This window comes from Phalaenopsis equestris, unplaced genomic scaffold (genome assembly GCF_001263595.1).
Source record: "Phalaenopsis equestris unplaced genomic scaffold, ASM126359v1 Scaffold000047, whole genome shotgun sequence".
Lineage (NCBI taxonomy): Eukaryota > Viridiplantae > Streptophyta > Magnoliopsida > Asparagales > Orchidaceae > Phalaenopsis > Phalaenopsis equestris.
Window position 1 is genome coordinate 317,199 of NW_018164489.1, and position 13,020 is coordinate 330,218.

Below are 13,020 nucleotides of genomic sequence, written 5' to 3' on the forward strand. Positions count from 1 at the left end.
TAGTTAAAACAACTGTGAGAAAAATGAGCAGTGAATACTCATACTTCTAAACTAAAGTAATACAAGAAAAAGAAAGAATAATATGCATGTCAGTTAAGCATCTTTATAAATTATATAAACATTTAAAATATTATTCGTAGGGATCTATATCACTATCATATCAATATCATTTCATATATATATAACAATTACTAAAGACACTGTCTAAAAATTTATGTCAATTAAGACACATCAATATCAATATCAATATCAATATCATTTTTTTTTCATTTACGTGCACGGGTACATTAGTGTCCTCCCACTAATATCATCAAGGGGGTTCTATCATAGTCGGTCATGCACATACAAGCAATTAACATAAACATGTGTTCATCACATTCAATCATACTATATAAAGCATACACCACAATGCATGAGTAAATAGCTGCAAAATTCACACAACGATATGACCAACAAAAAATGATAGCTTAATCAGAATAAAGCAACCACAAATATCATCAACTCCAAACATATTTGAGTATAAACAAATTATTAATTTAGTTTAAAAGTACAAGTATTCACCTCGAGGATGATTAATTTATTCTTAAATTTCTCTTCGACTTAAAATTTAAATCTACAATAAATATGAGTGTAAAGAAATTTATTATTTTAAATTTTTCATTATTTAAGTATTTATTTGATGTAATCCTAATTTTGTGTGTTATATTATAAATATATATTATAATTATACACTTCTTATAAATCCTCTCTATCGAGCCTTATACCGGGAAAGACTCGTCATCCTCCCTCCCTCTATGAGAATCGAATCGCACGACCTTCCTCCCGAGCTTCCTCGTCTCCTAGACAGCGCGCGAGCTCTCCTTCCTTAACGGCGCTTCCTCCTCTCCTCTTCTTTGTCGGTAGGCTAAGGCATGGGTTCCTTCGTCGTTCCCACCACTTCTCTTCGCACCAGACCGCTCAAAGATTAACAGAACTCCATCTCCCTCTTCAACTCAACCCTAACGCTACGCTCAACGTCTCCCGTGCTGCTCGACTCACCGATAAATGAATCTTGCTTTGGTCGGTCCTTTTATAGGCAGGCTTATCTCCTTGACTTCTGATCTCATCGTTTCCTCTCCTCCCTATCGGCTAACCACGACTCTTCGTTTCTTCTTCTTCGGTTTCTCTCAAATATTCAAATCTTCAATTCCCTTCAAGTGGACAAAACGAGGTGTTACAAGTGCCAAAGCCCACATATGAAACTTTTAAGTCTATAAAAAGTTAGAACAACAAAAACAGAAAAATGAAGGTAAAATAAATATTTTAAGGCTATCATCTAACTAGCACGGTATATTGAACAATTGGACAATTGACAATTATATTCATTTCCTTATAAACATTCACGCTATTGCTTATGATTATGCATTTTTACCTGCTCAATTTTTAAATCACGTCTTAATTTGAGCTTTATAGCATCGAGCTAATTATATCTATCATTATTGTTACTCGTAACATTTAAAAAAAAAACATGCATATTCTATTATTTTCTACTACTTTTTTAAGTTTATATTAATTTTTTTTATCCTGATAACATTATAAATCATCAAATATAATTATGATTATTGTTTCAAGAAAGAGAAAAGAATAATTTGGATTATAGTAAGGTTAAAAAGTCTTATCCTTCACCATAGCATTTTAATGTATAATTTTGGATGTAAAGAAGTAGAATGTGTATAATATATAAAGAAAAGTGTCACACATTCTAAAGGGCAATTTTAGTCCCAGGGATTAAAAAAGTGTGAATTTAATCCCAAAATCTTTTAATATGGGTTGAAATCCCTAAAGCGGACTATTTTAGCCACCATTAAAACAATATGCGGACTAATTTAGTGTTATTATAAACTCTGAGACTAAAATTGACCCATCTAAATAGTCATAGGACAATTTTGGCAATTTACAAATAATATATATTAAAGGCATCAAATATGTGTTAATTATTTATGATGTTTATTATAAGCTTTACAATTCATTTTGAGAATTTTATTTATGTATGCTTTCAAATTAAGTGACTACCGCACCATTAAAGACCTTTGTAAAGATGTCCCCTAGTTGTTCCCAGTTTATAAATGAACCATAGAAATTAAGTAATGTTGAATCTTTTCACGAACAAAATGACAATCTATCTCTATGTGGTTTGTTCGTTCATGGAAAACAGAATTTGAAGTAATATGAATTGCAGCTTAGTTATCACGTAACTTTGTTTGCGTGGTCATCATAAAAAATATTTCGGTCAGGAATTGGAAGACTCACATCAATTCACTCGAAGCTTGTGTCGCTGCACAATACTTATATTCTGCATTGGATCATGACACTACATTTTATTTTTTACTCTTCCATGAGACCAAATTACCACCCACAAAAACACAATACCTAGTAATGGATCTTTGATCAATCTTGTAGCTTATCCAATATGCATCAGAGAAGCATTTAATATTTTTATGCCCATTATCCCTTTTTCCAAGAGCTCCTTTGATATAACATAGGAATGTTCCAAAGCTTACCATTGATGGATTGTGGGGAAAGACAAGAACTGACTTATAGTGCTAACTAAATATGCAATGTCGGAATAAGTTACTATGAGTTAAATTAATTTCCCCACTATTTCTTCATCATTGGTAAGTTGTTGATTAGGAACCATCGAAATGCTGCAAAGTTTGGCCTCTACTTTCTTTGTTTCTACTAACAAATCCAAAACATACTTCCGTTGAGATAGAAAACGCTTCGTGCTTCTTAATACCTCAATCCCCAAGAAATAACTCAAGGAACTCAAATCTTCAGTGTTGAACTGATTTTGAATAAATGATTTCAATCATAAAATTTTATGCACATCATTTCTAATAATAATAATTTCATCGGCATAAACCACTTATAGAATGATTTTTGAGGTAGATTGCAAATGGAATACAGTATGAACATTTTTAACTTTTTTGCAGCCCAAACTGCTCTACTACTTGGCTAAATTTTTCATACCACGCTCGAGGGCTTAACTTCAATCCATATAAGAACTTCTGAATACAGCATACTTTTTGATACTCCCCCTCTAACATTTCACTATAGAGAAAAACATTCTTCACATCTAACTGATGCACGGGCCAGTTATTCATTGTGGCTAAGGATAGAAGTAGGCGAAATGAAGTTAACTTAGCTACCGGAGAGAATGTGTCCAAGTAATCGATCCCATAAATTTAAGCATGGCCCGAAGCCACCAACTGAGCTTTGAAACGAGCTATAGATCCATTAGAATGAAACTTAACTGTAAAAACACACTTACAACTAACGGCCTTCTTGCCATAAGGCAGTTAAACTAACTCAAGTTCCATTTTTAGTTAAGGCATTCATCTTATCAAGCATCACTTCCCTCAACCCAAAATGGTATAAAGCTTGTTGAACAGACCTTGGAGCCTCAACAATCAAGAGAAGCAACAAACAAGTAGGAAGTGGAAGATAACTAATTATAGTTAACATTGGAGGAAATGGGATAGGCGCGTCAGCGTTTAGCGCTTTAAAGAGCAATGGATAAATCAAGATCACTGGAAGGAGGATCCACTGAGGAAAATGATACCGATGTCGGAGTAGGATCAGGGGAGCGAGGTCTTCTCGGGTAAACATTAGTGATAGGTGGTTTGGGCTGAGGCATTGGAGATGGAGTTGGATTAGGATATGAACTTATGATGTGATACAGTAACAACTCATCAAAAGCTTGTGAGGATTTAGACACTAATAAGCCATCAAAAAATGGGGTTTGTTCATGAAAGGTGACATCAACAGAAACAATGAACCCGTTTAAGAAAGGAAAAACATCGATACACTTTTTACAGACGAGAATATACTAAAAAGACACACACTAATGGCTTAAATTCATGTTTAGACACTTGTGGACGAGTATCACAAATAAAATAAGTACACCCAAATATAATTGATTCAGTAGAAAAGAGTATTAGTTGAAAATAAAACTTGTAAAACTTGGTAGGGTGTCTGGTTTTGTAGAACAGTAGCAGGCATCCGATTGAAAAAAAACATGTAGTGGAGACTGCATCAGCTCAGAACTGCTTAGACGCATTCATTTGAAACAACAGAGCCTTAGTCGTCTCAAGAAGGTGTCTATGTTTAATTTCATTTGTTCCATTTTGGGATGGAGTATTTACACACGATGACTGGTGAAACATCTCGTTTTGTGTCATATATTTCAAAAAAGATGCAAATAAATATTTTTTGGCATTATCACTTCTCAAAATCTTAACAGGAATATTGAATTGAGTTTTAATTTAAGTACAAAAGGATTGAAAGTATGATAATAATTCAAAAAGATATATCATAAAGTAAGCCAAGTCATACAAAAAAAATGATAGATAAAAGTGACAAAGTGATGAAATTTATTAGATAAAACAGGACAAGATCCTCATACATCAGAATGAACCAACTCAAAACTATGATTGACTCTTTTATTAATTTTAAGAACAAAAGACAAACGGTGCTTACAAAGTGACACGACACACAATTTAAAGATAGTAATTGTTGAAACTGATGGTACAATATTTTCAACATTGATAGTGATGGTGATACCGAAACTAGTAGAAGAAATAGTGGAAACACAAAAAATAAACTTTTATTAATACTAAAATAAAGTTACAACATGACTCGAACAGAAACAACCACACACACAAAATGACACAAGCAAACACTCTTAAATATATTCCAAAGGGTAGTGTAGATCAGCGAGGTGGGTCGAGATGCTTGTCGGGGGTGGTGACAGCAACAAAGTGTTGGTGGTAGTGAGGGGAAGATGCGGAACTATAGGGGCAGCAAGTGCGAAGGGTTATAGGTGGTTGACAGCGATAGTGTGATAGTTTGGGAGAAGCTTGTAGTGGCCGACGGCTAAGGGGAGTAAAAGAGACAGGTTGGAGAAGATACAATAATCACCGCGGAGGAGATAGAGTCGAAGCACCACCACCTCGTCAGCTACAGCCCACAAAGTGAAATGAGACTCCACACAAGCGATCTGAAACTAAACACACTCAGAACTTGTTCCCCACACACATCGGGGACTGTCATTTATAGCCTCCTAGTTCTACACAAGAGGACGGAGAGTGAGAAGTAAGAAGAATCCAGAAGAAAAGCATTTTTAGAAGAAGACAAGTGTGGAAGGGGCATAAAGTAGCTCTGGATCATGAAGATTCGCGATCAGTCATATTCCTGTGTGAGGGATCGCCTGGATCATGAAGATTCGCGATCAGTCATATTCCTGCGTCAGATCTTTCTCCCACTGTTTTGTGATCCCACTGCGACTCGTCCTACTTCTCGCAAATTTGCGGGATTCCAACATCGTGTGAAGCTTTGCGGTTTCGCACGGTGTAGCGAGGCTTCAGCCCAGCTGTTTCAAGGCGCCCCTCTTGGAGCACTGTTATGCGTTCAATTTCGGGTGTTGTTCTATTTTCACGTCAGGTGAATGTCCTAATCGACAATCTATCTCAAAATGAGAAGGTGTTGGAGCATATTATGGGTCAAGGTACCTCCTTATCCACAATGTATAGTCCCCTTATTATTGTCCTTTACCAATAATCTTCTTCATCATAATATCTTGAAATAGAGAATGCTCAAGAAAGAATAAGATACAAATATTAAGAGCACATGCGATTTTGTTGACGGGGACAAGATTAAAAGTGAACTAAGGTAAACTAAGAATAAAAAACAGAGGCAATGTGGGTGTAACATTGATGGTGCCTAAACAAAGATCATTAAAGATAGATTTATCTGCTAAAATGACGAAAAAAATGTGCTTTTGAAAAGTCAAAAAGAGTTCTGGATTACTTGTCATGTGAGTTGTAGAATTAAAATCAATGAATCATTGTGTGAAAAAGAAAAAAAAGACAAGTATCACTATTACCTGACTCAACAAGGGCAGTGATAGATGAGGATTTCCTAAATGCTTCCTGAAATTTAATGAACTTAGTAGTGATCATGTAAGTTGACTGTGATTTAAAAACCTTCTTGTTCTTTTACACCTACTTCTAACACGTCCTCTTCGTATGACCAGATTCATGACAGCAAAAGCACACACAATATTTGACTAAGGTTTACTGATGTTTGCATTTTTTTAACTAACGAAGAACTAGGTTATGCGAATTAGGCCTAAGAACTCAAAATCGTAAGCAGTACTCTGGTGAAGGCTTCCCTCAGCTTAGTACATCCAGGATCAGAGAAGATCTATAATTTGACACCTTCATGCTGAGAGTTGAGGCCAACTAGAAAATATGTGATTGTCATTTGTTACCTTAAGTTTGTTGAATCCAGACGTCAGTCTTGAAGGGAAATAAGGCATTCAATTCTTCATAAACATGTTTAAAGTGCATAAGATTAGTATTCAGTGATTAATCATAACATATATAGAGATAATAGAATTATTTGCAAACATAAAAATTCGAGAGATATTTTCTCTCTCATAAAACACAAATGTCAATTACTGCAACACATCTTTAACACGATCACAATGAATCATATGACCAGATTGATTTGGTTAGAAGGAGTTCCTTATCTATATCAAAAGTTGGGCATCAACTCTTATCCACTCAGAATAATTTGGATCGTCTCAGTTGAGGGATTAGCAATGAGGTGACTATCTTGAGAGATACTTCTTAGATAGTCTCACAACTTTACTCTACTAAAAATATTTGATGTCATTTAATTTTTCAAACCAAACCAATCACAAGATATGTTTATTCACCAGCCATAAATGATGTCATTTAGTGATGAAGTACGAACCGAAATAGAGGTCAAACTACTGGGAGATAAATAACTTGAGCACGAACAAGACAGCAATAATTGCCAAGACAAAAAAAAGCAACTGGATAGGCTGAGCAGAAGAAACCAAAGGAGCAGCCTAAACTAACAGCTGACCAAACCAACCTAAGCAGATGACTCAAATTGAAGCAGAAAAATCAGCTAAGAGAATATTAGGGTTTCATCTAGTACCCTCGGATCGATGAAGATGAGGTCTAGGTGATGGCAAAAGACGAAAACGAAGAACGGGATGATGCAAATGAAGTTGAATGCATCTTCGAAGCAGGCATAGACGTTTCATACGAAGCAGGCACAGATGTTGCAGACGAAGCAGGCGAGGACATTGCAGAGGAAGCAAGCACCGACGCGGTTCGACACAGAGAACGCGGACGAAGCCGAAGCAGGCACGGACGTGGTTCGACACAGACAACACATTTAGGATTTTCCAAAACACTGGGATAGTAATAAACTGGTATTTTTTCAGCCAATTCTATTGTGCTGTAGCCACCTGTGTTGCATTGAAAATTTAGGATTTTCCAAAACACTGGGATAGTAATAAACTCTGGTATTTTTTCAGCCAATTCTATTATGCTGTAGCCACCTGTGTTGCATTGAAGATCTAATATGATGCACCTAGCATTCAAAATCATGCAGGAGGTGGGAGAAAGACATCAGATCTACGTGCGAAGATCTTTTAAGTTTTCACATATAGTAGTACTTCCTAACGGCATATTTATATGGAGGTATTAAACACCAACTTCACCTTTTCTATGTTCAGCTTAGCAAAAAATGTGCCAGATCAATTAAAGGTATCAATAAGCGAATAGAGCACTAACACCATTGATGAACTGAGACGAGGATGATTCGGCCACCAGTTTCCTCAGAGAGTCCTGATCAGAGCCCTAATCACATCAACAAAAACGTTCTCTAATGAAAAACCAATTCATAAAGTCATAACATTAACTAAAAGGAAGTTCTAGGGACCTTCAGGGAAGAGAATCCCTTGATTTCCTCTGGCGCGCCGAGCGGGTGGAAGTCATTCGAATAGCAGTTCAAATGATGCCATTTCACCATGTCAAACCCTCTAGGGTCCTTGGTGGATAAGCCTAACCTGAGGGAACCAGCAGCTATCTTCTTGCTGCATATTTTGCAGGTGGATCGGCTGGATTTTCCGTACTCTGCCAATAACTTGGGCGCTGACATCGAAGCGCAGCTACGCAGGAGCGCAATTTTCCGTTGTTAGGATTTCGGAAGATGAAGAGCATGAGATACAGCTAGGCAAAGGAAGAACTCGCCATCGCGTGGAAAACAGGGATGAGGCGAAAAGAGGCGAGCTTCGATGGCGCATTCACCGGTCGTTTTCGCCGGCGGGTTCGTGTGTTTCGGAGGCCGTGTTTGGTTAACATACTATTTATTAGATTTAGGATCAGCACAAAGAAAGTATTTGAGAAGTTGGCAGAGCTGACACTCTCTCACAGTTAAGCACACAGTGCCCTCTTTCTATTATTCTACTGATAATACTGATCTTAAATTGTTATAGTGTATCTTCATGCTTCAGTCTGCTTGGTTATCAGACAATCCTCTCCACTTGATGAGATACTCATTGTATTTTGGCACTCCTCGTCGTCAGATCACTCTTTCTGTCAGTATTTCTTCAACTTCATCAAAGGAGATGATTACGGCAGTAGGCACTCGCCGGGAAATCCCTCTTAAAGGGTCTTCCATATTTTCATGATAGGGCTTCAACATGCTTACATGAAAGGCCGGATATAACTTTAATTTTGGTGAAAGGTTGAGTTTGTATGAGACATTTCTATGATAGGGCTTCAACATGCTTACATGAAAGGCTGGATATAACTTTAATTTTGGTGAAAGGTTGAGTTTGTAAGAGACATTTACCACTTGCTTCATTACCTCGAAAGACCCTTTGTATCTTCAAATAATCTCTTTATGTACCTTTTGACATATTTTAAATTGTTGGGGTAGAAGTTTTACAAAGATTAGATCTCTTATTTTAAACTTGATATGTCTCCGCTTTTTGTCTGTCCATTTCTTTATCCTCCTTGAGTTTTGTTTAATATTACTCGAGCTAGATCCCTTTGATAATTCCAAAACTTGGCAAACTTGAAGGCTGCTAGACTTATTCCTTCAATGTTGGTTGTAAGGGAGAGGGGAGTCATGAGTTGCTATCCCATAATTATCTCAAAAGGACTCTTGTTAGTGGTTTTGCTTGTTTGTAAATTGAAAGTGAATTGCATCACATCAAGCAATCTGTCCCAACTTTTTTATTTTCACTCAAATAGTGAGGCAAATATAGCTCTAGGAGAGCATTGATCCTCTCAGTTTGTCCATCATTTTGAGGATGAAATCTTCTATAAAAGTTTAGATCTGACCACAACATCTTGAATACTTCGGTCCAAAATCTCCTAGTGAAGTAAGGATCTCGATTGTTGATAATGTTTTGTGGTGTTCCCCATAGGTTTACCACGTTGCAGATAAAGAGTCTTGCAGCTTTTTCGGTAGTACAGTTAGTGGGAGCAGCAATGAATGTTGCATACTTGCTAAACCTATCCACCACGACTAGGATGCTTCCAAATCCATCTGACTATGGCAAGCTAGAGATGAAGTCCATAGAGATGCTCTCCCATGGTCTCCGAGGGATAGGTCAACAACCCCCATGGTTGTTAAGGACAACTTTGTCTTGTTGACAAATAAGACAAGTGTGAACATATTCTTCTACCTCATCCTTCATCCCTTGCTAATAATAAGTTGAATTTAGAAGTGTTAGGGTTTGCTTCATACATGGATGTACTGCTCATAATAAGTCATGATATTCTTTGATTAGTTCCTTTTTTAAGGTGCCCTGCCTTATTACATTGATGCATCGACTTTTAGTATAGATGACATCTTCATTTATCCAGGACTTTCTGGTTTTTCCTCCTTTCACAAGAGCAATAATACTTTGGGCTTGTAGATCAGAGGTCAACCCTTCCTTGATTCTGCTTATGAGGGAGTTGGAGACTTGTGAAATGCTTGCAAGTTCTGCTTTTTGGATCAGTGTGTCTACTACTACATTGGTCTTTCATGGTTTATACTCCAAGATGTAATCAAATTTCATCAAGAAATCCTACCATCTTGCTTGCTTGGGACTTATCTTATTATAGGTATGAAAGTGGTTGGTGGCAATATCATCTGTCATGACCCTGAATTTAGAGCCGAGAAGTAGTGTCTCCATACTCTAACATAATGTATGATAGATATCATATCCTTTTTCTGGAATGTGTAGCGGTGCTCTATCTCATTAAGTTTTCGGCTTTCATAGATAATCAGATGTTTGCCTTGCATGAGTACTTCCTCTATAGCAAAATCAAATGCATCAGTGTGCACTTCATATACCTTAATATGATCAAAAAGACTAAGTACGGGCTCTTCACCGATTGCCTTCTTGAGATCTTCATATGCTTCATGACACATGTTATTCTATTCTCATTACTTATTCATCTTGAGTTGGTCTGTAAACATAGCAGCTCTTGCAGAATAGCCCTTTATGAATCGTCGATAGTAGTTTACAAGCCCCAAGAAGAATCTTAGCTCATGTATCTTATTAGGATGCTCCCAATCTTGGATGTCCATGATCTTGCTTTCTTCCATCATAAGCTTTCCATCCTTTATCTTATGCCCAAAGAATATCACTTCTTGTTTGAAAAAGGAGTGTTTTTCTTTCTTAATGTATAACTTATTTCTTCTAGTACTTTGAATACTTCTTGGAGATGTTTAAGATGATATTGGAGTGTGTTGTTATACACCATTATGTCATCCAGGTAGATAACACAAACTAACCCAAGTATGGTTGGAATAGTTTGTTCATCAAGATGCAGAATGTAGTAAGAGCATTGGTTAGCCCGAAAGGCATACCAAAAAATTCAAACGACCCATACCTGGTCACAAAAGTGGTCTTCAGTTCATCCCCTTATATTATCCTCACTTGATAGTAGTTTGATCAGAGGTCCAATTTTGAGAAGTACCTTGTGCTCCCCAGTTGATTAACAAGGTTGGTGATGAGAGGAATTGGGTATTTGTTGTTCACGACAATTTTTTAAAGCCCAGTAGTTTATGGACGTGCACATGGAACCATCTTTCTTTTTTAGAAATAGAACTAAGGCACCATATAAGGCTTTAGATGGTCGAATGAATCTTGCCTCCAATAACTCCTTCAATTTATTGTGTAGCTTTGCCAGCTCTAAAGGTTCCATGCGGTATGATCTCATTGCTAGTGGCATTGTTCCTGGTTCCAGCTCAATCTGGCTCAATCTAATTTCCCGTCTTGATTGTAGTTTTCTAGTAATTTTGATGGTAAAACATCTTTAAACTCCTCAAGTACGGCATCTTACGTCCACCACTTCTCTTGGCATGTTGTGTTAGGGCTTCAATTCTTCATCGGAGTCATGAAGAACAACCAAGTTGCTCGCCTCCTCTCGTTGGATGCCCTTCTTGAATTGAATGGTCGATAGTATTTTGGCTTCTTGCTTCCTAGTCCTTGTTGTCGATACTTTACAAGCTTGGTAAATGGTATTGGGAACAATCTCACTTGACCCAAGAATTCTAGACCAAGGATTGCCTTGAAGTCATCCATAAGAATGGTGGAAAAATTCAATGTACCTGACCAATCTCTGATATAGGTCTTCACTCCTTTGGCAGCTCCATGGATTGACATAGCCGCTTAGTTGACTGCTTCGATGAAGCCCCCTCCACCAGTTATTTGTATACCCACCCTCTTCACTTCTTCAATAAAGATGAAGTTGGGAGAAGCTCATATATCTATCATTGATTTCGTAGGTGTCCCACCTATAATCACCTCCATAAAGAGAAGTCCTTTTTTCAGGATTTTTCGGAGAAGAATGCATCATGTTGAGCAATTGCATTGTTCCCATTTGTGTTAAATTGCTTTCTTCTTACTCTTGATGGCTTGTAAGGAGAGAGTTCAAAGCCTTCTTCTGAGTGCAATCCCTTGCACAATGAGGTCCTCCACAAAGAAAACTGATGTTGTGTGGTTTAGTTTTGTTGTTGTTGTTAGACTTCCTCTCGTCTTTCGTCTTAGATGGAGTTGATTTGTGACGAATCGCTTCCTTATTTTGATCATTCTCTTCCCCACTTTTGACATAGTTACTCTTTTTTTTTCCTTAGATTTGTAGACTCCTTTGTATACTTAACCAAGCTTTACACAACGGTGATGGAATTAGCGAGGCCTTGTGCTCCACACCACCTAAGCTCAATATTCTCTCACTGTTCGAGTCCATCTATGAAGTTTAAAAGAGTATTCTTATCAGAAATGTCAGGAATTTCAAAGACCAGGCTAGTAAACTCCTTAATATATTCCCGAATTGATCTCATTTGCTTGAGCCTTCACAATCAGACTCTAGCATCATCTTCTGCATTCTTAGGTTAGAATTGCCTCTTTAGCTCCCTTTTGAAGTCATCGAAGGTGGATATGGTGCACATACCTTTCTCGATATCTCCTCATCTTCTTCTCCATGACAGCATAGTGATGTCTAAGAGATAAAGTGTTGCAAATTAAATTCTTGTATCTTCAACTGTAATCCCCCATCCCTCCAAAGTATTGCTCAAGTCCTCATAATAAATTGGCCACTTCCTTTGCATTGCAAGCTCCTTCAAAACGCTTTGGTTTTATAACTTCAATGCACTTGGCTTTGAAGGTATGATGCTTGGTGAATGTCTATAGTGCCCTCTTGCATAGCTAAATGTCCCCACTCATCTCCTCCAAGCTAGCACGTACGCCACTTCTCATCTTTGTGGGCTCTTCTTACCTCCTGAAGCTCCATCATCAAGTCCTCCCTCATATTTGTCATTTGGTCCCTTAAAGACTCCTCCAATTGGAGTATCTTGTCTCTGATCTTTGAATGGATTGTGGTGTCCTCCTCCTCAAGTCCATCAACATTTTTTTCCAATGTCCTCTATTTGAGCATCCATGTCATTCATTGTCTCCTCCACCTGAACAAAGCTCAAATCAAAGTCGTGCATGATCTCCTTGGACCTCATGTTGTTTGAATGCACCTAGTTTTCATTGCTCTTGATGACATCTCCCTTGTTGAGATGATTCCACAATAGTGGCTTCAAACTCCATATGTGCTCTTTGACGTTTTTTGTCATAGTTTTGAATCGAGGCATTAATATCAAATATCACGG

The 13,020-nt window shown here is 37.4% G+C and overlaps 1 protein-coding gene across 2 annotated transcripts in view; it reads right to left on the bottom strand.

Moving 5' to 3' along the window:
• Nucleotides 1–8,270, bottom strand: part of LOC110019085 (polynucleotide 3'-phosphatase ZDP) — an 84,103-nt gene extending 75,833 nt beyond the window's left edge. The window contains exons 1-2 of one of the 2 annotated variants that reach the window (XM_020716635.1): nucleotides 7,801–8,270; nucleotides 7,653–7,718 (exon numbers count right to left, since the gene is read on the bottom strand). In XM_020716635.1, coding sequence (XP_020572294.1) covers nucleotides 7,653–7,718; nucleotides 7,801–8,019 — 285 coding nt within the window. In that variant the 5' untranslated portion in view covers nucleotides 8,020–8,270. The remainder of the gene's footprint in view (nucleotides 1–7,652; nucleotides 7,719–7,800) is intronic. The other variant, XM_020716637.1, reaches the window with a different exon arrangement.
• Nucleotides 8,271–13,020: the final 4,750 nt, after the last annotated feature.